Here is a 23,985-nt window from a genome sequence, read left to right as displayed (position 1 = left end):
TGTCTCACCGGGCAAAATAAGCAGGGATACCTACTCCTCCCTCGTGGTCTCTTCTGTGACAAAGGTCTCCAAGACACACCCTGCATACTGCTCGAGACAATGGCCGAAATGCAGAAAGAGAAAGGGGGCTTGGAGAAGGCTGCTGGGAGATTTCTGCGCTCCTGCTATCCTTTCACCGTGGTTGTCCCCAACTAATGAAAACAAAACCTACCTATTTATTTATTTATCAACCACAGGCTAGCCCTTGATTTTGGCTATAAAGATTCAGCTAGTAAAGCTTGCCAAAGGCTCCTATCTAGAGGACAGTTGGCCAAGGCCAACCTAGGGCAGTAAAGACAGACGGAGACTTCCTCCAAAGAAGCAGCCAGTCTGGTGCCGGTTTCTATCTGTTAAGTGCAGGTGACACCTGCCTTGTGCTCTTAGTTTGCCAAGGGAAAGGGCCAGTGGGAGGGACACTGGAGGTGATATCAACCTTCCCACAAATCGATCACACTGAATCTTACTCTCAAAAGATAAAGCCAATCTACTTCTTGTTAATCGGTGACAGCTCACATGAGCCACGAAGTGTGCTGTCTGGCAGCCAGAGTCACGGAACAGGACTTACTCGCTAGGGCCGGTTTTTTTTTTTTTTTTTTTTTTTTTTTCTTTTTTTTTTCACACGGGTCCCTCCAGCTGGAACGCTCACTCTAGGGAGGAAGGGTTGCGGGGCTACTGGAGGGGTTCTCCGTCTAGGGTGTGGCCAGTGAAGCAGTTTTCCCTAGCTGTTAAGAGTGGATGGTGACGCGCAGCCCCGAGGCGGCGCGGATTCCAGTTGGCCGGGCGCTCAGGGTCTCCACTGGCTGGGAGGTGCATTGCCTCGGTCACCGCCCCAGACTCAGGAACTCTGTACAGACTCCGGATTACAGTTTCGTCCGTTTGTGGCCCCTAGATACAGGATCCAGATTAAAGAGGGAGGAAAGGATGGAAACTTGACAGGAGGATGCTTCATTTCACACACCGGGAAGCTGGGAGAGGTTGGGACACATGTCTTAGACCCTTTCTGGGTTCACCTGCGTGTGGTACTCCCCAGAGACAACAGAGCGCCTACCCGCCTTAAGCGCTCTCCTAGGCGAGCGAGCCAATTAGCTCACGATCCCTAAGCCTCAGGAACTGTTATCCCCTTACATTAAGGGGTGAGGGAATGGCCTTGTACACGTCGGGAGGCTTGTCCCGAGTGTGGCAGCTAGTAATGAAACGAGGTCTTTGAGGTGGGGTATGTGTAACCCTAAAATGCAGACCCCAGTCCACAGCTCCTGGATCTGCCATCATGCTGCTAGCACCTGGGGCCAAAGCTGTTCTAGAGAAAGATGGAGCGAACGACTAGGTGGCTTTCCCCCATCCCCACCCTCAGTTCTGGGTGCGGAGGGACCACCCCAGCACTGCTGGCTCCCCCATCTTGTCTCCGGGGGTCTCTTCTCCAGAGGGAGTACCATTTTGGAGAACTATCCCTTTGCTGGATCCAGGAGCAAGTGGAGGATCTGAGGGTTCACGGATAGGAAGGGAAGCCGGGGAGGCTAGCGACTCAGCAGCCCGTGCAGCGGGACCGCAGTGTCGCTAGTTTATCCCTGCGGGCGTCCACGTGGTGGGGTGTGTGGTACTTTCATTCAAACTTTGGGGAGTTCTCGGTTCGGGCGTCAGTGAAGGTGTGACCAATCAGAGTCCCGAGACGGGAATAAATTATGCAAATATCCATCTGGCGATGGGTCAGATGACTAGAATACTTTTAAAAAGTACCTCTCCTGGAGTTCGCGGTGTGACAGCGGCGAGTCCCGGCTTCGCTGCAGGTCCGGGCGAGGACAGGTCGAGCTGGGCAGCGTGTCCCTCCACCCGCTCCCTTTCCCCCTCGCCGCTCGCAGCGCTACCAACCTTCCAGGTTGTAACTTCTGCTCCCGCTGCCCACCCCATCACCTTCTGGCCGGGACCCGGCCTGTCCACTTCTAGGCTCAGGAGGTTTTAGTGGCTTCAAAACAAAACAAAACCCCAAACCAAAAAAAACCTGCTTGAGAGGAGGGGGCGTGGCGGGGAAGGATGCGAGACCCGGTTTTCCTGCTCGGCTTCTGGAGCCTCTATTGTTGCTTCCCGGCGGGAAGTCTCACAACCTTACGTCCCCAGGGGTCGCTGCGAGGTAATGTGCATTTATTTTTATTATTATTCTTCTCACTTCTTTTCTGCGCTGGGCCCTTACCGTCCTGCGGACCCTTCGTCAGTGCTTCTACATCCCAACGAAATCCTTCCCCACTGCATTGTCTGTGTTCTCCTCCTCGGTCTCGGAGGCCACTTGCCCTGGCCTTTCGGAGAAGAGCATCCGTTAGCAAGCCGTCCTGGAGGCTGCGGGCGAGCAGAGTGCGTGGGCTGGAGCCCTCTCTTTGCTTCCTTCCCATCCCATTGATAGCGCAGTCCGGCTAGCTGAGCTGCCTTCTAGCCGCGCTTAAATTATATCATGTTTTAAACCGTGTCTTGTCTTTGGAGGTTGGTGAGGCTAGAGGATTCTTAGAAAGCGCTCTAACTTCCGGTGCCTCTCCCCCTGCCCCCCTTCATCAGCGCTTAGGTGTTTTGGAAGTTACGGTGGAGGTGGCGTGGAGAGTCTCAGATGAATAATGGCTTGTAGAGAACACCTGGTCTGTGACATCCTCCCGGAATAAATCGTCCTTCCTCTCCCCTCTCCCCCATTCTTCTAGCGTCTTGCTCTTGGCTTCTTTGGTTCGGTATAGAACTCTTGGACCGGAGGCAACCTGCAAGGGCGGGCGGGCGGAGTGAGGGCGGGGTCATCCAGAGCCAGTGTCAGTGCAGGGCCCCAGAGCACCCAAGCCAAGACCTATCATTTCAGTTAATCTGCAGATATAGAGCCAGGAGCTAGGAGTCCACGTTAGTTTATCGGTACCTGGGAGCTTAATTTGGAAGGGGCTGGGGGGCGGGGGGGGGAAGGTAGCTTCTCCTAGCTAGTGTTAGCATGAAGGGTGACTTGAGGTAGGTGGCATCTGAAGTTCTTTCAACTTTCTGTGTTCGGTGGTTCTGACTAGGGGGATGGTGCCATTCCTTTGAAAAGTTATCCCTGCATCCCAGTACCAGAGACTGTTGATGGTGGGAGGAAGACAGCAAGGAACAGAATAGATGGCAGTCCCTATCCTTGTGGGATCTAATCTCAGCCTTTCAAACTAATGTAGGCAAAAGCTATTCAGGAGTGAGGGAGGGAAGCAAAGCTGAGGGAGGTTTAAAGTGCTGCCATCAGGTTGGGGGTTAGCGGGTGGGGGGGCGTACATTTTACCATGAGCGGTCAGGGAGAACCTTATCTAGAACTTGACCCCTGAGCAAGAAACCGAGAGGGTCATCTGGGTGAAGAACCACCACGAAGGCCCAGAAGCCAAAATGACCAGTCCTTAAGTTGTAGGAACCAAGCTGGATTGCAGTGGGGTGAGGTCAGAGCAAGCCAGGAATCAGGGTGGTCCTCCTTGTCTATGTTTGGGGTTAGCTTCAGCTCTCTTGGGAGGCCAACAGCTCCCCCTTTTCCCTAAGCTACCCCATCTGCTCTCTGTGAGAATGGTTATCCAGGTTGGAGGACAGAATTGGTAGCTCAAATTTCTGCCAGTTGGGGCTTTAATTTCATGACGGTGAACCCGTGTTCGGGTCATGTGTCTTTAGCTGTGCTTTTTTGGATTTCGTCCCTCTTTCGTCTGGCATATGTCCCCAGCGCCTTGTGTCTCCATGGCTATCGTTTCTCTGCCCTCTTCCCTGTTTTGTTTTTCCCTTAGGGATGGGGGTGGGGGTGGGGGGACAATGTCTCATGTAGCCCTGGCTGGCCTCAAACTCACAAGCATGTGCCACCACACCTGGTTTGTGTGGTGCTGAGCCTCAAACTCAGTGTCTTGTGCACGCCAGGCAGGCTGTTGACTGTCTTGAGTTTCATTACTGTTTCCCTTGTGTATCATTGAGATTCTGGAGATTAAATCCGTGGCCTTGCATGTACCAAACACCCTGTGCTACAGAGCTGCACCCCTGGTCCCTTACAACTAACTATGAGTGCTTGTTATTTTTTAAGAATTGGAAACCAGGACTGGCTAAATCGTTCAGATTTGCCTTCCGTTCACTCTGTACCTCAGGCAGGTCTCCGGTCTTGCTGTCATCCTGCCCTCAGCCTCAAAGTAGCTGGGACGACAGTCTTGTGCTACATATAAGAACTGGCTCATCGGGTTGGGGATTTAGCTTAGTGGTAGAGCGCTTGCCTAGCAAGCGCAAGGCCCTGGGTTTGGTCCCCAGCTCCGGAAAAAAAAAGAAAAAGAAAAAAAAAAAAAAAAAAAAAAAAAGAACTGCCTCATCCTTCCGTTTCTTAACTCTTGGTGAAATTAGGCTCCGGGATGCTCATTTGATATCTCCCTGAGATTTCTGGGTAACAGCTGAGTACACTCTTCTTTCCTAATCCACTATCAAGAGAGGTTTACTAGGGTGGATGGAGGAGCCACAGTGTGGGCCAGTTAGTGACTGTCTTAAGTGATAGTGTCACGTGGCCGTCGGTGCCACGTCCTGGGAGCAGGAAAGGACAGCAGTGTATGTGACAGAGAGCTGGAAGGGGCAGCTTTGCTGCTCTGAGGCATTTTCCCGTGGCTTCTGCTATTGGAGTAACAAACTGGTGCCTGTTGCTCCTGCAGAGAGCCCTGAGAATGTGTAAGGTCTTTGAAGTAAGTGTTAGATCGCAATGGGAATGTCAGGGAAAGCCCTTTGTACAGTGGATCAATATAATCCCAAACCTCTCAAAACTTGGAACCTGGGAACTTGTATGGCAAGAACCTGATATGCTCTCAGGTCCTGTGGCAGCAAACCCCGAGAGAGAGCTACTTGTGGTCTTTGTATTTTTTCTCTCTAGAGTGTGAGTTGTCCTATGTTTCTCTGCAGAAAAGTGTTAGTACACTTGATCCATGGGGGATACCTCAGACTCTACTGGGGCTGCCCTGCAATATGCAGTATGTTTCTCAATGCTTGCCTCCTCCCTTGATGTCGCTGTCACTCCTTGCCAACCCCTCTCCCTCCCCCAGTTTTGCCACATAAATCCCTGGCTGACTGGATTTCACTGTGCTGCTCATGTTGGTTTCAAACTAGTAATCCTTTTGCTTTAGCCTCCCAAGTACTGAGATTAGTCATTATGAAGTAATTTGAACAGGTGTGAGCCAACAGGCCAGAGAGAGAGAGAGAGAGAGAGAGAGAGAGAGAGAGAGAGAGAGAGAGAGAGAGAGAGAGAATATTGGATGAGGACAGATTCCAAGGGACCTGGAACTCTCTCTCTAGCTCCTGCTAGCCTAGAATACACAGTCATCCTGCCCCCACCCAGTCCTGCCTCTGGGGTGCTGGTATTACAGACACATACCATCGTGCCTGGCCATAAACATTTTTTTTTAATCTGAAAATTTCTAAATTCTTGACTCACCTGGCCCTAAGGATTTCAGGAAAAGAGAACCCACACTCCAAAGGTAGGAATTTGAGGGAGGGAAGGGAGGGAAAATCAGTTTGGTAGGGAAAAAATAAAGAAAAGTAAGAAAGATAGCTACTTCTGAGCCACAGAATTTAGTTCAAATGACTAATTAATACTCACTGAAGATAGTTGGGATATCAGATTTATGATAATTTCAGAGTCCCTTAGGAGGCGAAGAGGAAACACTCAGTAGGTGTAAAAAGTAAAACCCAAGGGGTTGGGGATTTAGCTCAGTGGTAGAGCGCTTGCCTAGCAAGCACAAGGCCCTGGGTTCGGTCTCCAGCTCCGGGGGGGGGGGGGGAAGTAAAACCCAAATGAAAAGGAATTTGCTCAGGATTGAACTCGATCTCACTACTCCAATCACCCTGTTCTTTCTTCCCAGATGAGCACCATAAACCCACCGGAGTACCAGTTACCATTACCACCAAACCCTCGGTGACTTTTAACATCCGCACTTCTAAGGACCCAGAGCACGAAGGGTGTAATCTCTCCCTTGGTGACAGCAAACTCTTAGAAAACTGTGGCTTCAACATGACAGCCAAAACCTTCTTCATCATTCATGGATGGACGGTGAGCCCAGGAGGGGGCTCTGCAGCTTTCTAGAAGATTTGATTCCTTTTGTTTTGGTCAATTAAAAAGAATAGTGCTGCTCGCAGATCCCAAATCCTCTCCCCCCTTTCCTTGTGGGCTGCTTGTATTTCAGACAGCTGTGAAGAATGTAATGGGTACTTCTCAGAGGGGGTAATCTGGGCTCGGCAGGGTGGCATTTAGGGCAGGCATGCAGTGGGCTTTCAGAAAGCGGTTCTCTTGAGGCCAGCAGCCCAACTCCTCTAGCTATGAAGGGGCTCTAATTATGCTTAATTACGTTGGCCAACCACCGCCTGGAGGGGGCCCTTCCTACTCCAAGAGCAGAGCCGAACTGAAGCAAGTAACTGGCTCAGAGAATTGGAGGGCCCAGCTGGCCTGGTTGGCTGGCTTCTGTTGGCATGCTGCCCTCCTGTTTGCATAGAGAAGGCCCCGTTTAAAGGCACTGGTCTCTTTATGTGCCCTAGCTGAGCAATTCCCATTGAAAGGCCCATGACAAACTTCCACAAAAAAGGGCTTTAACACTCGGCTTCAGAAACTCTTGGCCAGCGAGGGATTTGTTCATTCATATAATGACAGTCTGTAGGAAAATGGTGCTATTAAGTGAACAGGTTTCTGCCTGGACTAATTGGGAGGGGACGTTCTTCCGCTTAATCATGAGAAATTCATATCCGTTACATTCTTGCTGGGTCTTTAGATCCACTGTCAGCAGTTGGCTTGGGAGTTGGGATGCTAGGAGTCTTCTTTCCTAAAGTGAATGAAAAGAAGACTGAGGATCTGTCTGTCTGTCCGTCTTCATCCCTCGGGACACGGGTGGAATCTCACACTTGAATTTCTCTAAGGTCCTCCTGTCAAAAATGCAAATACTAACTGCCTGGAGCTTACGGAGGGAGAGCATTCCAGAAAGTTCTTTTGTAATGTGTTTGGAACCAGGAATGGTAGTTCCCCATACAAGGAAGTTGTAAATAGTGTTTGGGTTCCCAGGCTAAGCACAGGGAAAAAAAAAATCTATTTGATAATGTACGTGTGCTTCTAGTCACCCTGTATAGTGCTGCTTCTGTGGGAAAATGTGTTCTGAGTTCTAATTTGGAATTCCAGGGGTGGGTTTTCCTTACTCTGGGGTCAAGAGGATGGCAGAGATGGGTTATGGGAAGGGATCATTTGTTAACTTGGTGTTTGCATAAGTGACAGTGCCTCCCTGCATCTCGGGGTGGGTGTGGGAGGGGGAGCTCATTCTCCAAGGCAACCTTCTCCAGCTCCTTGAAGGATGGACCAGGCCACTTGCCTGACAGATAGAGGGATTCAGACTAACGCCACACCATTATTCACTCACTACCAATACCCGTGTAAGAGAGCGCAAGACAGTAGAGCACAGCACAGGGGCTGTGAGCATTTTGGTGGGAAACTGGAGCCATGCAGAGCATTGGTGGGGAGCGGGGGTGGGGTGGGGAGAAGCTTCAAGCCTTTCTGCCTCCGGCTGACTTGCACACGTTCGAATCCTCATTTCCTCAGCAGCCTATGTGGAGGATGGGGAGAGGATCATGGGGTTAATGAGATCCAGAAGGAAGAGTTAAAAGGAAGATAATCGTTGTGTTCTCTTGGCAGATGAGTGGCATGTTTGAAAGCTGGCTGCATAAACTCGTGTCAGCCCTGCAGACGAGAGAGAAAGAGGCGAACGTAGTGGTGGTTGACTGGCTGCCCCTGGCTCACCAGCTGTACATAGATGCCGTCAGTAACACCAGAGTGGTGGGACGGAGAGTGGCTGGGATGCTAAACTGGCTGCAGGTAAGCGGAGATGAAAGGGAGGCGCCTCCCACAACATTTTTCCTTAGGAAACAGAGCACATGCTGTTACTGTGAACTTCGAGGGAGATCGAAATCTCTGGCATTACAGTTTGCTAAATGAAAGCACCTCGTGAACTGCTTCAAAGCCCACATCGGGGACTTTTAATTATTGATAGATCTCTGGATTCTTCTGTTACTTTATTTGCTATTTGAAAAAATTGCCTTGCGGGAGAGGGAGATGAGCTCCTGATCTTAGGGTGGTTGAGAGTGGCCAGGAGCTTGGGCCGGCTCTCAATCTGAAGGAGCCAAAGAAAGATGCTCTTCCCTTTAGAGGGTGACTGCTGTGGGATGGCAAGAAGGCTGCTTCAAATAGAGCAGCCACTGTATTGTTTGAAATAGCATGTGCAAACAGATCTTTTTCTTTTGGTTCTTTTTCTCGGAGCTGGGGACCAAACCCAGGGCCTTGCGCTTCCTAGGCAAGCGCTCTACCACTGAGCTAAATAAACAGATCTTGAGGTCTTGACTTACTTTTTATAAGCTAACTGCTTGCCTGAGACTGGTAGACTTAACAGGGGTTGAGCATTTCCTGCCTGGCTCTCCTCTCACCTGGGAATCTTATGAGTCCTGGCAGCATCCTGGATAAGATTTTCAAGCAGTATTTCTTTGCTCTACAAACTTTAGAGAGTGTTTTCTGAGCCACAGGTCAGAGATGGATACCTGAGCTCCAATATGTTGTCCCTCAGGTAGCTTAAGATGAGGAATCAAAAGCTCTTGGAGGTAGAGTAGCGGTCAAATCCCGAGGATACAGGCAGGACGAAGTTCACTGCAGTCATGGCTGGCACTTTGGTCGGCAGTAGGTATGGTGTCTTTTACCTCTACACTGATGATGTGTCCTCCAAATTCTGCCCCAAAGGAAGGAAACCGTTCTTTGCTTGCAGAGGAAAGGTCAGGCCTCTCGCCCATAGTCACATCTTCCATCCCACCCCCTTGGCATTTCAAGAGCCACACTGAGGCCTTTAGAACCCTCTGCCCCTCCCTGGTGGACCATCCACATTGCATGCTGCAACACTGGTGATGCAGGGAGTCCTATGCCTATGACTCCTACAGCCCTTCTTTCTCACGATGGGCTTGTTTAATTGTTGGTAATCCTGGAGCCTCAGGATTACCCTCCCTCTTTAGCTCATACTCTTTGATGATTTTCTGCAGGAGAAGGGAGAGTTTTCTCTTGGGGATGTTCACTTGATTGGCTACAGCCTGGGAGCACACGTGGCTGGATACGCTGGCAACTTTGTGAAGGGAACAGTGGGCAGGATCACTGGTAAGATCTGCTTCCACCATATATGTGTGTATATGTATATATATGTGTGTGTATGTGTGTATATATGTATATATGTGTGTGTATGTATAGGTATATATATGTGTGTGTGTATGTATATATATGTATATGTGTATATGTATGTATATGCATAAGTATGTTTATGTGTATATGTATGTATATATGTGTATATTTGTTTATGCGTATATGTATGCATATGTATAAGTATGTTTATCTGTATATATTATATATGTGTGTATATGAATATATGTATATATGTATGCATATATGTGTATATATGTATGTAAGTGTGTATATATATATACATATATATACATATATATATATATATATATATATATATATATATATATATATGAGTTGTGTTAGCTGTGCCCTTCCACATGTATATATGGGCTGTATTAGCCATGCCTTTCTGACTTTCTCCTTCTTGGGAGAAATTCAAGGTAGGGAAATACCAAGGTCTCTGATAATAGGGAACATAGTTTGGAAACCACTGGTCTAGTCCAGGAGGAGAGGAGACAGGCAGAGGTGAGAAAACTTGCTCAGGGCCAAATAGCTAAGAACTCCAGAGCAGGCGCCAAAGGGCCCTCCCTGGCTTCCAAGCTTCTGAGTGTTGGGCTTTGGTTTCCACCCTTGAGATTCCAGAGAGTTGAGAAAGGGCGCGAGTGGCAGAGTCTACTCTGAGTCCTGCCTCTGACACCTCCTTTCCAGGGTTAAGGTTGTTTCTTTATCAGTGACAGTTACCTGTGCAGTACGAGTGCTTGAATTTGGTAATTAAAGAGACTTTTCTGATACTGGTATCCAGGTACTCAATAGAAAATGTTTTTTTTCCCCCTGTATTGAAAATTGAACTTTTTTTTTTTTTTTTTTTTTTTAAGATTCCACTCTGTGTATTTACAGGTTGTTATTAATGTTCTTTTTTTTTTCTTTTTTCTTTTTTTTTTTTTTTTCCGGAGCTGGGGACCGAACCCAGGGCCTTGTGCTTGCTAGGCAAGTGCTCTACCACTGAGCTAAATCCCCAACCCCGTTATTAATGTTCTTTTTTTTTTTATTATTATTATCTTGAGTATTTCTTATATACATTTCAAGTGTTATTCCCTTTCCCGGTTTCCGGACAGACATCACCCTCCCCCCTCCCCTTCCTTATGGGTGTTCCCCTCCCAAACCTCCCCCCATTGCCACCCTCCCCGCATAGTCTAGTGAAAATTGAACTTTTAATGCTTGAATTTGGACTAAATTATTTGCCAATTAGGGAGAATGTCAAAGATCCTTTATGCAGTTTTTGGAGGGCCGTCTGTCAGGTACACAAGAGAGCTTCCTTTACACTAACGTTGGTGAATCTGTTGCCCTGACCCTCTTTCTCCTTCCAGCACTCATTTACAGGTATTTATCCCTAGCTCCCTTCTCATCTCTAATGTACTAAGGATAAAGTCTTAGATTGCTTTCTGTTGCTATAACTGAATGGCACAGACTAGATGACTTATAATAGGAGGTTTTTTTTTTTTCTCCCTGGCATCTGTTTGCTGCATGATTACATGGCAGACGGTATCTCATGATTAACCAGAACACTTGTGCTTATATAGGTCATTCTTTCTCTTATAAGACCATGAGAATCAGGGTTGGGGAGATGGCTCAGTGGTTAAGAGTATTGTCTAGGGGGCTGGGGATTTAGCTCAGTGGTAGAGCGCTTACCTAGGAAGCGCAAGGCCCTGGGTTCGGTCCCCAGCTCCGAAAAAAAGAACCAAAAAAAAAAAAAAAAGAGTACTGTCTATTCTTCCAAAGGACCCAGATTCAATTCCTAGCAACCCACATGCAGCTCACGACTGTCTCCAGAACCGTAATTCCAGTTCCAAGGGATCTGACATCCTCCCATCATTGCACATAAAATAAAATGAAAATAAGTTATTTTTAGAAGCTCCAACAGAATCAGGTTGGGAACCTTACCCTGATGACTTTTTTCCTGATGCTAATTGGCTCTCAAACATCTCACCTCCAAATTACCATGGATTTGGGATTTCTTTTTCTGTCTGTGAATTTTGTAGGGAGAATACATTTAAGTCACAGAGGGCACCTAGAAGAAAAGGTATGACCAGCTTTCCCTGTAGTTCTTTCAGTTTAAGACAGTATGCAAGTGGAAAGGAGTCTAACAGGTGTGCACACGGAGATTAGTAGGTGCACACAGGATCTAATGCACACAGAGATTAGTAGGTACACACAGAGTCTAACAGGTGTGCACACACAGACTAATAGGTACACACAGAGTCTAATAGTTGCACACACAGAGTCTAAAAGATACAGAGTCTAGCGGGTGTGCACACATACCGATTAATAGATACACACACAGTCTAGTAGGGGCACACACAGCATCTAATGGGTACACACATAGACATGCTTACAAACTCCTTTAGAGCCAGTGATTCCATCCAGCATACCTCGAGAGCTCTTCTTCCTGACTTGTAGTGTATCGGGGCTTGAACTGTCCAAAGGAGGCTGTGATTGTGTGGCCATTCTCCAGTGTTCCAGCCGGGGACAAACTGTGCACACGTGTAGTCTCTACCAGGATCAAGGCCAAGTGTGTCCTTGGTAGGAAGGACAAACCAAGGCTTTTGTTTTTCCAGGTTCCTAGTCTGAGGAGAGATAGGGCCAGCAAGAGAGCTTTTCCGTTCAGCTTTTTGCTTGTTTGGGTGGTGGCAGCTGAGGAGAGGGCCTCCTGTCTGTGACCAGCTGGGGAGCTGGCAGGGTGTTCATCAGTGCCACATGCAGCAGCCCTTGTCCCCGGAGCAGGCCCTTCCCTCCAACCTCTCTGTGGAGCAGGGACCTGGCCTCTGTCCAGTCTCGTGCCACATACTGGTGTAGGTATCTGATGGGGGTAGCCTGTCTTGTCTCTTCTCATGTAGTCCTGAGCGCTAAGAGGTTGGAGACGACCACAGCTTGTGTGTGGTTCTCGGGGCAGTGATACCACCGTGCAGAGACCACAGGTAGCTCGGGGCCTATAAGAGATTTGAGTCCCAGGCTTGCCTGGCTTGAGGGTGTGGTTTTGCAGGAGTTTAACCTTCCCCAGCTTCAGACAGCAATCTGTGGTGGGGAGGGGAGAGGTCATGCATTCCTAACTGAATCAGCAAGAACCAAGCAGGTAGATTCCTTTAAGGGTATGACTGAGGTATGTATGACTCCTGGGAAGGCTATAGGATAGGCGCTGTTTAACATCCGATCCTCAAATGTATGGTACTTCCTCCATGTTATCTCCAAGCCACACAGTAACCTTGCAGCTTTCACAGATGGGGGAAGGAAGACCGGATGATTAAACAATGAGCCCAATATCTTGCACAATATTAAGTAGTCGATCTGGGATTCAGGCCAGGTTACTAGATTGCAGGGCCTGCCCTTAGCGACTATCTAAAAGTATAGATTAAAATATATAATAAAAAATAGATCATGTCACTTTCTGCCTTGGCTCGTGGGCCAGGGATGTGTGTCACACAGTCCGAGCAGGGAGCTGCCTCAGTCTGGGTAGGTGAAGGCCCCACACTGGCCTGTGAGGCCCCCTCAGCTGTCGGCATTCCTCCAGCCCAGCTTCGTTTCTATGGAGTTGCCTGTCTGGTGGGGACCTTTGTTTGCACCAAGCAAAGAGCCCCTCTCTTGTATTGGTTGCAAAGCATAATGTTCCTCTTCTTTCTTTTCCCCTTCGGTGCACATGGTGAGAGGCAGGGAGAAGCTTCTGTGTCATTCTGTGGCCTTGCAGCCTATCAAACAGGACATTGTGGACTATCCTGGAAAGGACACACTTTCACACCATCTTTCTTTTGGTCCTGGGCTAGGGTTGAGCCCTAAGTTGCCTGGGACCCCTTTCTGCCGTGGTCACCCATAAAATCATCCAAATGTCTCTAACTTTCTGGTTTTAGCCTCCACATGTTTCTGTGAGCAAGGAGTCCTTGTCCTAAAGTTACCCTCTCATGCGCATCCCTGTGAACTCGACATTTCCTTGTACTGGATCTGGGGAACGCGGTTCCATTGCCTATTGCCTCTCTCTAAGACGTGGATTTGCTGGGTGCTGTGACGCTCGCTCTAATCCCAGCAGAAACAGGTAGATCTCCGAGAGTTCAGGACCAGTGAGGTTTACATAGTGAGTTCTACAAGAGTGTGGGGCGTGCAACTGGACAGAGGCCAGTTCCCCGCTGCAGAGAGGGTAGAGGGAAGGGCCTGCTTTCAGGCATGGGGGCTGCTGCATGTGGCACTGATTAGCATTCTGCCAGCTCCCCAGGCTCTTGTCTAAATAAACAACACAAAACAAATGACACAGATTTTGGCCTTATTACCTCCAGGCCTTGGTATCTCTAGACTAGGGTCTCTCAGTGTGGGAAGTGCTTTTCTGTGGGGCTCCTGGAGATTGTGTGTGTGTGTGTGTGTGTGTGTGTGTGTGTGTGTGTGTGTGTGTGTGTGTGCATGTGCGTGTGTGTGTGTGTGTCAGGGCCATGTGGCACACAGTAGGATGTTTATCTGTATCTCTGGCCTGTCCTCAGTAGATGCTGCTAGTTCTCCTACCCACAAGCGCCATAATCAAAAATTTCTGAAATCAACAAAATGTTTTCTCAGTGACAGAAGCACTTCCTGGGGTCCAACATTGTTCAGGATGAAATAGGACCCATGTATTTCACTGCTTAATTCTCTCCACACTTTCCTTTCATCCATGGAGCAACCAGCTTTCTGGTTGGGACAAATCCAGCTCGTATATGATCACAGCCTGATAATAAAGAACACAGACGGGGTTGGAGAGATGGCTCAGTGGTTAAGAGCACTGACTGCTCTTCCAGAGGCCCTGAGTTCAAATCCCAGCAACCACATGGTGGCTCACAACCATCTGTAAGGGGATCCGATGCCCTCTTCCGGTGTGTCTGAAGACAGCAACAGTGTACTTATAAAATAATTAATAAATAATTAAAAAAAAGAACACAGACACGTTCTTAAGCTCTTAAATTTTTCTACACGTGCTATATATAAATTGAGGCCCGAGGTCCCACTTCATGTATGGTCCTGAAGAATAGGGAAAATTCTCAGTGTCTGGACCACAAGCCATGACTTCAGGGTCATCTGGAGAGCCAATTTATGCCAACCCTCCCCATTGAACTCTCTGGGGACCAGGAACCCAGAAATTCTACATTTATGCTTTGGGGAGGGGGCTCCCTTTCTTTTTCTTTTTTTTTCCTTCTCTTTTTTTCGGAGCTGGGGACTGAACTCAGGGCCTTGCGCTTGCTAGGCAAGCGCTCTACCACTGAGCTAAATCCCCAACCCCTCTCCCTTTCTTTTAAACAATGTTGCTGTGTTTGTATAGCTCAGAATGAGAAGACAGTTTCAAGTCTCACCCTGTTGTGTGCACTTGACCAGTTCCCTCCTGATGCACCTTTGTGCTGATGACCGTTTGCTTGGATAGTGTCTTTCTAGTGTTGTTTGTTTGTTTGTTTGAGAGCTACATGGTAGAATCTTTTCAGCAAGTTTCCTCATATGATCTGAGCAGCCCAGAGTGGGAGAAACGGCTTCCCGAGTAGAGCATCTTTCATGTTCAACACGGAAGGTGGGGAGGTGAAGAGTCTTGTTTTTACTGTGGCTGCAAAACAAGAGGCATACCGAGGCCCTGGCTTTTAGTCTCTCACTGTGGTGCGTTTTAGAGATGCTTTTGTTCTGATCATCCAAACCTGGGCCTGGGCCCTGACCATAAAGGAAGGGGGAGAAATGAGTCAAAGTAGGAGCCAACCAATCTGGGGCAGAGAGAGTTCTGCTGTGGGAGGTGCCTAGAGCCAGATGACTGGGATGGATGGATGGCTTGGGCCAGGAGCTGAGCGTGTTCTAGACCGGTGCTAGTTTTTACTCCCCGTGCTCCTCCAGAGCTGAAGTAAACCTTGTGGTTAGTGTAGCAGGTTGACTGAGGCACTGGGACATGTGGGGGCTTCAGGGAAGAAAAGCTGGTTCTATGATTCTAGGACTTAATTCTGGTGCTAGCATCTCCATCAACCACCTAAGGGCTTCTATTTTTTGTTCCAGGCCAGCTACATTAGGATTTGGCTACTGGGCTTAGAGAGCATCTCCACTCAGCATCCTCGGGCTCTACGTCAAGGCTCAACGCCTTGATGCTTCTGACCAAGTTCGCTTTGGCCTTCTCTGCTGCAGGATTGGATCCCGCCGGACCCATGTTTGAAGGGGTGGACATCAACAGGAGGCTGTCCCCGGACGATGCGGACTTTGTGGATGTCCTGCATACCTACACGCTGTCTTTTGGCTTGAGCATTGGGATTCGGATGCCCGTGGGTCACATTGACATCTATCCCAATGGTGGTGACTTCCAGCCCGGCTGCGGATTCAACGATGTCATGGGATCTTTCGCGTATGGAAGTGAGTTCGTACGCATCTGTCTCGTGTTTGATCCGCTCTGTCCATCGTGTGAGTCAGCCCAAGCTGTGAGTGGAGCTAGCGGAGTTCAATTGATCACTCCTGTCTCTTTCCACAGTGGTGAGGCACATCGCTTGCCTGTTAACAGCATTCACCCGCTTCCAAATCACAGTCGATACTGATTAATTTTCTTTTTTTGCTTGAGACAGGGTTTTACTATGTAGCCCTGGCTGGCCTGGAACTTGATATGTAGACCAGGCTGGATCCAAACTTACAGAGATTTGCCTCCCACTGCCTTCTGAGTTAAAGATATGTGCCACCATGCCCAGCATTTATGTCTAGTATTTCTATTCAGACAGCTGTTAGAGCTCAGTGACTCTACCACATGGTTGCCCTTTGACACTCGATTTTCCTCCTCCTCTTCTTCCCCTTCCCCCCTCTCCTCATCCCCCTCCTTTCTGTTTTAATGTTTTGTTTTGTTTTGTTTTTTTGAGACAGGGTCTCTATGTAGTCTCTGTTGTACTGGAGCTTGCTATGTAGAACAGGCTGGCTTCGAACTCGCAGAGGCTTTCCTGTCTTCCACCTTGGAGTGTTGGGAATAAAGGCATGTGCCACCGCTCCTGGTGGACAGCCTCCTGTTGATGTCCATCCCTTCAAAATACGGGTCCTGTGGGATCCAGATCACTCTCAGTGTGTGAACTCTCTTCTCTCTATTTCTTGGAGTCAATGCTGTGGCCTTCTCTCATGGAGTGGACAGTTACACGGTTGGAGTGGTCTTCAATCCCTCTGCCTCTTACTAGGAGCTTGGAATACCATTGAGCCTGTGCTAAGAGTCACAGACCGCTGAGTGTGTGTGTATTGATTACTGAGCGGTGGAATCACCCAGAAATGGCTCATCCCCTGTGTCCTCTGTCCTGTGTTTCCTCAGCAATCTCAGAGATGGTGAAATGTGAGCACGAGCGAGCCGTACACCTCTTTGTCGATTCTCTGGTGAATCAGGACAAGCCGAGCTTCGCTTTCCAGTGCACGGACCCCAACCGCTTCAAAAGGGGCATTTGTCTCAGCTGCAGGAAGAACCGTTGTAACAACATTGGCTACAATGCTAAGAAAATGAGAAAGAAGAGGAATAGCAAGATGTATTTAAAAACCCGGGCGGGCATGCCTTTCAGAGGTAACTCACCTTCCGGCTCCCAAGTGCCCCTTAGCCTTTCTCTTCCTTTATATTTTCCCGCAAAGCAGAACGTGTAGCTGCAGCCCAGGGAGGCTGTGGTCTACTTAGCTGTAGCCAGTTATTGCAAATCAGATCATGTTATGCATGCCCTAGTAGAGTGGCTCCTTGGAAACCCAGGGCTAGGACCCTTTCGTGACACCACTACCCCATAATCATCTGTATCAATATCTTGAAGTTCTACCCTGCGTTTAGTTTTTTAAAGCACGTTCACGTTCCGTAGCTGTGAAACAACGCACACAGATGGTTGAAGCAATGTTTTCTACTTTTATAAACCTCTTTACAATGGTTTGCAAAACAGCCCTTAATACAGGAAGACCTTGAGACTCGGAGAGGCTTATACTTCTGTCCTTGGTCCAGTGTCACACAGTAGAAAAGAAATCACTCCGAGTCTTTGTGCAGCTGCCCGCCAAGGTCAGGTTACCTCTTCAGTGATTTCTTATGCTTTTAGATAGAGCGAGACCGGAGCCAGGCTGAGACTAGCCTGGGCCAGCAGGATGTTTGTCTCTAAAAGTCAGTGTGCCGTCTGACTCTCGTGATGCAAGCAAGGCTCACCGAGGCCTCCGTTCTTGTCTCTGCAGTTTACCATTATCAGCTGAAAGTTCACATGTTCTCTTACAAGAACAGCGGAGACATCCAGCCCGACCTCTACATTACCCTGTATGGTAGCAACGCAGACTCCCAGAACCTGCCCTTGGAGATGTAAGTGTGAGCGTTCCGGGCAACTCTGATTCACGACTTAGCCTGAGGTTGAGACGGGCAGGAGAGTCAAGCCAGCTTGCCTGGGGGAGGAGTGGGGGCGGTTCTAGCTGGCATCTGTGTCTTCTCTTTCCTCTCTTCTACTGTGTGTTCTCCTTCAAGTCCTTGACTCAGAGGGCTTCAGGGAGGGAAGCGCCTGAGATGATTCAGCTGTGTGAGAAACTGCTGGAGCTTCATCTGAGGCCACGCCTGACATCCGAGCGGAGGCTTTAGGGGTTTGAACTCTGTAATATCATCCCTGGGTCTTCTGTGGTGATCATCTGTGGGAGGACTGCGTAGACGACTGTAGAGATTGGTTCAATTCCCACCACGTGCAAAGCGTCCCCCTGCCAAGGGGTGTTGGCATTGTGAAGGAATCTCAGAGCCAGGTGTGGCCGTGCAGCCCGTAATCCCAGCAAGGCTGTGGCAGGAAACTTGGGAGTTCCTGACCAGCCTGAAAATACAGTGGGACCTGGTCATCGAGCGAATCGTAAGGAATAAGAAAGGAAGGAAGGCCACTAGGGTCATACTTGTAAGGTTCCAGCCCTGCTGGAAGACAAGGTTAGACCATCTACGATTGCTAGCTTGATGTGGCAAGGCAGCCCATGCAAACTGGGAGAGGAGGAGGCGGAAGGGAGGGAGAAAGTGAGACTGTAGCCTCTGAGCTGAGGGACAGCATGCTTGCATCAGGGAGGTGACTTAGCATTTTCTCTTTTCTGCCCTTCCTTGGTACTGTCTCTTAGGAGTTAGTGGCACAAAGGGAGAGAGCTGCTCAGGAATGGTTTTGATAAGAAGTCGGGCTCTTTGGGCAGAGTTATTTGTCCTGTGGAGCACAACTCAGCTTCATGGTCATGTCATGGTGCATGGTCCGGTGGAGTGGGGACATGGAGGGTGTGAGGTGGGCAGTTTCCCACATGGGGGAGGGGAGTGAGATAAGCCTCGCCCTCACCTTGCAGCGTGGAGAAGATTGAGCTGAATGCCACAAACACCTTCCTGGTCTACACTGAGGAGTACTTGGGTGATCTCTTCAAGATCAGACTTACCTGGGAGGGAGTATCCAGTTCCTGGTACAACCTGTGGAATGAGTTTCGTAGCTACCTGTCACAACCCAGCAGCCCCTCGAGGGAGCTGCACATCCGACGAATCCGTGTCAAGTCTGGGGAAACCCAGCGAAAGTAAGTGTTCCTGCCCTTGTTGGTCTGTGGGTGAGGAGAGCACTTGGGCTCTCTTTGCCAGAGAAACCTCAGCTAACTGTGCAAGGACTATGACTCCCAGATAAGGGCTTCTGGAAACAAACTGTTATACGTCTTATGTCCTGATCACAGCCCTCAGGAGGGAGGGGGATGGGCAAGGGCCCTGGAGTTCAGGACTCGTTCTGTATGCCAAGTCCTGTGCCAGCCTTGAGGAGGTGGACTTTCCCTGGACAGGGCTCTCTGGGTGTGCTGCATTGAGGGGCAGATTGGAGCAACTGGGTCCACATGTGACATCTCCTATGGAACCTTCCGATCCAGACCTCACTTTTCAGAACATTGTTGTGTCTCCTTAAGAGCCTCCAAGTCCCAGTTGGGGTTGTAGTTTCCACTAGCGGAGAGCTCTATGCTGTGTTGGCTGACCACGTCTCATTTCTTTGAACACTATACCAGATCTTTATATGTCAACTCTTGTCACTGCGCCCTAACTCTGCCAAGGAGGGCTCGAAGGCAGTGAAGCCCCAGAGAGCTTCCTCAGCAGAGGAAGCAGAGAGAGCCGTTTTCTTCCCTCAGCATAAGTGACCACCTGTCACTGGCTTTGGGTTGGAGGAAGCTGCCTGTCTCTTTTTTGTCTTTCCTCTGACATTGTCTCCACAATTCTTTCTGTGTCTATTGTCCTTGGCCATGCTGGCAGCAAGGGGAGTGAGTCCTTCCTTAGCATGTCTAGAGTAGGGACCTGGATTGGCGATGTTTTGAGTGGGGAGTGATGAGTACCCAGCCTGTATCCTGCATATCTGTACCTGTCCTACTCCCCCACACTCTTACGTGCAGCCTGTGCTGACGGGCGCCGTAGCAGAAACACAACTATTATAATAAAACGTTTCAGACATAGTAAACACTCACTATCGAGACTTAATAAATGCAAGCAATTTCCCAAATTATGTTCAGGTATCTGTCACAGAAACACTGGAGTCAATTCTGTATCCTTCCTCTGCTCATGTCCTCCCTTCTTTTAAACCAGAGGGAAAGGGAAATTTTACGTTAACTAACGGTAAGGTGTTTCCTCCCTTTATATTTTTACGCCCATTACTACTTCTGTTTCTACCCATTAGCAGCATGTAGAGTTGTTTCAGAGGCACCTAAGTTTTCCAGGATTGGACCTACTGTTTTATACATTGCTCTTAAGCATTCAGATGTCTGTGGAATTTATCCAGTAACCTTAGATGTAGTTTATCGATAATTAGCTCTCCAGAGCGGTTGGATCCGTTTTCTATCTTGTCTCTAGTCACAACTTCCCTCTTTTGCTTCCTCGCCCACAGTGGGACACTGTTGCCATTCTGTGAGATGGGGACGGGTCTTTTGGGCAGTGTATTAACTCACATTTTCTGATCCTGCGTGAGATAAGCTATCCTCTTTTATAAGTTTATAAGCACGTAGGCCCAGAGGTGCTTAAACTCCCCAGGAAAGGTCTAGAGTATGTCTTTTTTTCCCCCTGTCTCAGCACCAGGATGAAATGACCAATCGTGCTGGTCATCAGTGTGGTAATCACACTGCCAAGGCTACTGTTGTGGTGCAGCCACAGACTATTGTGAAACGAGGATTATTAGGCTTTTGATTCCTTCTGATGCTTTGGGCTGTCCGTGTGCTGAACACGTTTTCTAAGAGTTAAAATTTAAATTTTAAATTGTATGCATGTGTGTGTAGGTGTGTGCACATGAGCGTGGGTACTCACAAAGTTCACAAGACGACATTGGATTCTCTGGGGCTGGAGTGACAGGTGGCTATGAGCCACTTGACCTGGATGCCAAAGACAGAAACCTGTCTTCACGGAGCAGCTTGTGCTCTTAACTGTTGAGTAATCTCTCCAGTCCAGACCTTTGCTTTTGGTGTGGAGTTGAGTTCCAAAGGCTCCCGTCAGTGGATAGTTCATAGCACTGTCCCGGAGGGACCTCAAGTATGGTGGGAAGACTGACCATTCATTTCAAAACCCTAGAGCAGTTTCAGTCCTGCGGCAGTGATGGGCAGTCCTGTGTAATGGGTGGGCAGTCCTGCAGGGGCGATGGGTGGTCCTGGAGCAGGGATTGATGGGCCGCTCTGAAGACTCTGGAGTGGACGCAGCACACTGAAAGTCTCTTTCCCGTATATGCTGAATCCGGAAAGCACTGTCTAGAGTTCTGTCTAACAACAGTCGCTTCTCTTTTCTCTTAGAGTGGCATTTTGCGTTCAAGACCCTATGAAGAATAGCATCTCCCCTGGCCAGGAGCTGTGGTTTTACAAGTGTCAGAATGACTGTAGAGTGAAAAACTAAACCAGGTAACTAGCACTTCCTATGCTCCACTTGCCCATGGCCACCGATGGACTCTCTTTAAAAAAAAAACAAAAAACAAAAAAACTCATGTGGTGGAGGGTGAGAGACAAACACAAACACCGAAGCCAAACCATGAGGCCTCAGGGGAGTGTGTCTGTCTCTCTGCCCCTCCCTCTGTCTTATTCTCTCTGTGCTCACTGTACATGTAGTTAACCCCCTACCCCCAGCACCGGTGTCCATACCCCTCCTTGTAGGGTGGTACTTTCTGTGGCGAGCAGGGCTGGGGAGAAGTCTGGTTTCCTAGCCTCTCTGCCACTAGGCTGGAGTAGGTGGTAGGGTGAGAAGGCAAGATATACCCCATTTATAAGATTTCCTGGAACCCAGGTTGGTATGAGCTCATGTCAGTGTCCTAATTCTTGCCCAATTTGAGTTATACAAATGCTTGCGTGTAGAGTCAAGTGACATGGAGAGCCTCTCCTGCGTAGCATCACGTTGCTTGGCGTGGAACCACATGACCTCAGGGGGAGGAAAGTCCATGTCGTAGTGTATGGTAATGGGATCTTCCATGGAGCCTGTCTTATGCCATCTAAGTCAGAACACCCTCTGGAGAGGAGGGAGGCTCTCTCTCTAGCCACTTGCGCTTCCTGCCCCTTGCCTTCGGGGGAGCACTGGATGCTAATCCTGCAGTGGAATGTTGGACACACAGCATGTGGCCTCCAGTGACTTACAGAATGGTTTAATTTTATTGACTACCTCAGGAGGCAGGTGTTCATGTCTCTGTGGACATTGAGGGAACCGAGGCATGGGGAGAGGCAGTATCTCCCCCCAAGATTGCCTGGTGTGTGATGGGTTTTTTATACTTAAAGCCTGCTCATTTCGGTAGAGGGCTTTCACCTGCTCGGATGAAGCACCGGCCTCTGTTTAGGTACCAGTTCTTAGTTAAGCCATGCTCAGGGATCCCCTGTGATTGGCCATCTGCCAACCCAGTGGGCCTGACCGCACCCCCAGCTGATGTGGCTTCTGTAAAGGTAGCCACACTTCTGTAAAGGATTATCAGCAGACCCTGCACTTAGCAGTTACAGACTTGTGGGGTCTGAAGACTGACCCCATCCCCCATTAAGGGGTGCAGCCTGGTGCAGGCTCCTTTCCTTACCTCAATCCTTTTTTGTTTGTATTTAATTTTTCCTCTTTCAAAGTGCTTCTGTATATGTTAATTTAATTGATAGACAGTAAACCGTACAAGGACTTATGTAAGGGATAAGGTTCGATCCCTTACCGTTTCTGTTCTAGAATGCTCCAGCTTATGCACAAGTTGGCTCAGGCTTTTTTCTTTTTGGGAAACAAGTCAGCCCTTTCTTTCCTCTCCAAGACCCAGAAAACAACAGGAACCCAAGCAGTGAAGGAGCACTAGGAAGTCCTGGTGTCTTTGGTCACATGCATTGCCATCAGCTTTCTCTCTCCTGACATGAACTTGTTCACCAATAAGGAGACTAAAGCTCAGAGACTTCCTGTAGTTGAGAATAGAATTCAGATCTCTTGATTCAGCCTTATTCCCTTCCTGCCACAGTGGAGTCTTGTAGATAGAGAAGTTTGATAATTCCCTTTGTGTGTGTGTGTGTGTGTGTGTGTGTGTGTGTGTGTGTGTGTGTGTGGTCCAAAGCACATAAATGGATCAACTCTATACCATGTGCACCTAGCAGCCTGGACAGCCTATGCGTGTTTCTCATGGAGGGGGAGGGGGACCTTTTTTATCTTCCTAAGGCCAAGTCAATAAATTAGCCTGTCCATAGCAGAACACTAGCTCTTGTTCAAATCTTGGTAGATGTACCTTGGTTTGTCCACTTGCTGGTGAGTGACCTAACATTGGATTCACACGGTTCCTTCTAGTCCCTTTGTGGAGCTGGCCTGAGGGCCCAAGAAGTCCTGATGTCCACACCCACACCCTACTGTCCATATACATGGAGGAACGTTACTGCTGAAGACCCACTGGATGGAAGACCTCAGCCTTGAGCCCCAGGAGGAGCTTGCTCGCTGGGCTTATCCTGTCTCCCCTAACATCCGGGACTTCTCCCAGAGAGGCCTGTGCACTGTCGAAGCTCCTGCTGATGATTCTAACTGCAAACCTCTGTTGCCACCTCAGGAAGCCGAGTCCGGGTTGCTGTGTGAGCACTGGAATGCCCACAGCCCCTGTACACTCTGGGCTGCTCTCACTGTTGCTAGGTGGGTGCTGGCTTGGTCCAGCATCAGGGAAGACAGGTTCTGTGTGGAAGGTTGGCAGCTGCTTGGCCTTGTTGAACCTTAGTGACAAGTCTTTGCCTCAGGAGCTGTCTCATGCCATTGTGGCATACCTGTTCCCTAGAGAGGGGACCGTAGATCAGGCTGGGACTGCTGCCCTCCCCGACGAGGTACTGATGGGTCCTGCTTATTTCACCACACCTTCTGAAGTTCACATCGTTGGCATTTCCTTTTCCTTTTATTCATACTTCGGCTGAACCAACATTTATTGGGCATTTCAACTAATTAGCACCAGGCAGCAGACACATGACTCAACTTTGGCATTCGGAGCCAATGAGATCAAGATCCCTGTAGTCTCTCAAGTTCACGGGCCCCTGGGTGTGCCTGTGTTAGTTAAAGAAAGATGGGATCAAGGCGAGGGCTACAGGCTGAGTGAACTTGGGCTCTGAGGCTTTTCTGTACCGTTTCCTCTGAGGGCCGTCCTTGATCACTAGCAGAATGGCAAGCAGAAAATCAAGCCTGCTGGCCGCAGTGGTGGAGCAAAGTCTTCGCTGGTTAGGGAGTTACACAGTATGGCATGAGTTCTGCATACTTGCTGGACAGAGCTGACTTGGTGTTTGCTACAGTGCTCTTCCTTCCACAACATAGTTTTTGTTTATATCAGTGCCTTATCTATTAAACTCCTGGAGGGAAGCCC

The 23,985-nt window shown here is 48.9% G+C and overlaps 1 protein-coding gene across 1 annotated transcript; it reads left to right on the top strand.

Moving 5' to 3' along the window:
- The first annotated feature begins 1,792 nt into the window (after nucleotides 1-1,792).
- Nucleotides 1,793-23,042, top strand: Lipg (lipase G, endothelial type). The gene is given in 10 exon segments (NM_001012741.2): nucleotides 1,793-2,164; nucleotides 5,883-6,070; nucleotides 7,691-7,870; nucleotides 9,076-9,187; nucleotides 15,371-15,592; nucleotides 16,518-16,760; nucleotides 17,399-17,519; nucleotides 18,512-18,730; nucleotides 20,954-21,058; nucleotides 22,941-23,042. Coding segments are annotated over 9 exon segments (1,482 nt in total). The 5' UTR covers nucleotides 1,793-2,067; the 3' UTR covers nucleotides 21,054-21,058; nucleotides 22,941-23,042.
- Nucleotides 23,043-23,985: the final 943 nt, after the last annotated feature.

The sequence above is a fragment of the Rattus norvegicus genome, chromosome 18 (genome assembly GCF_021556685.1).
Source record: "Rattus norvegicus strain SHRSP/BbbUtx chromosome 18, alternate assembly SHRSP_T2T, whole genome shotgun sequence".
NCBI lineage: Eukaryota > Metazoa > Chordata > Mammalia > Rodentia > Muridae > Rattus > Rattus norvegicus.
The sequence above is the reverse complement of the archived record's forward strand: the minus strand, read 5'-3'. Positions and strand labels throughout refer to the sequence as shown.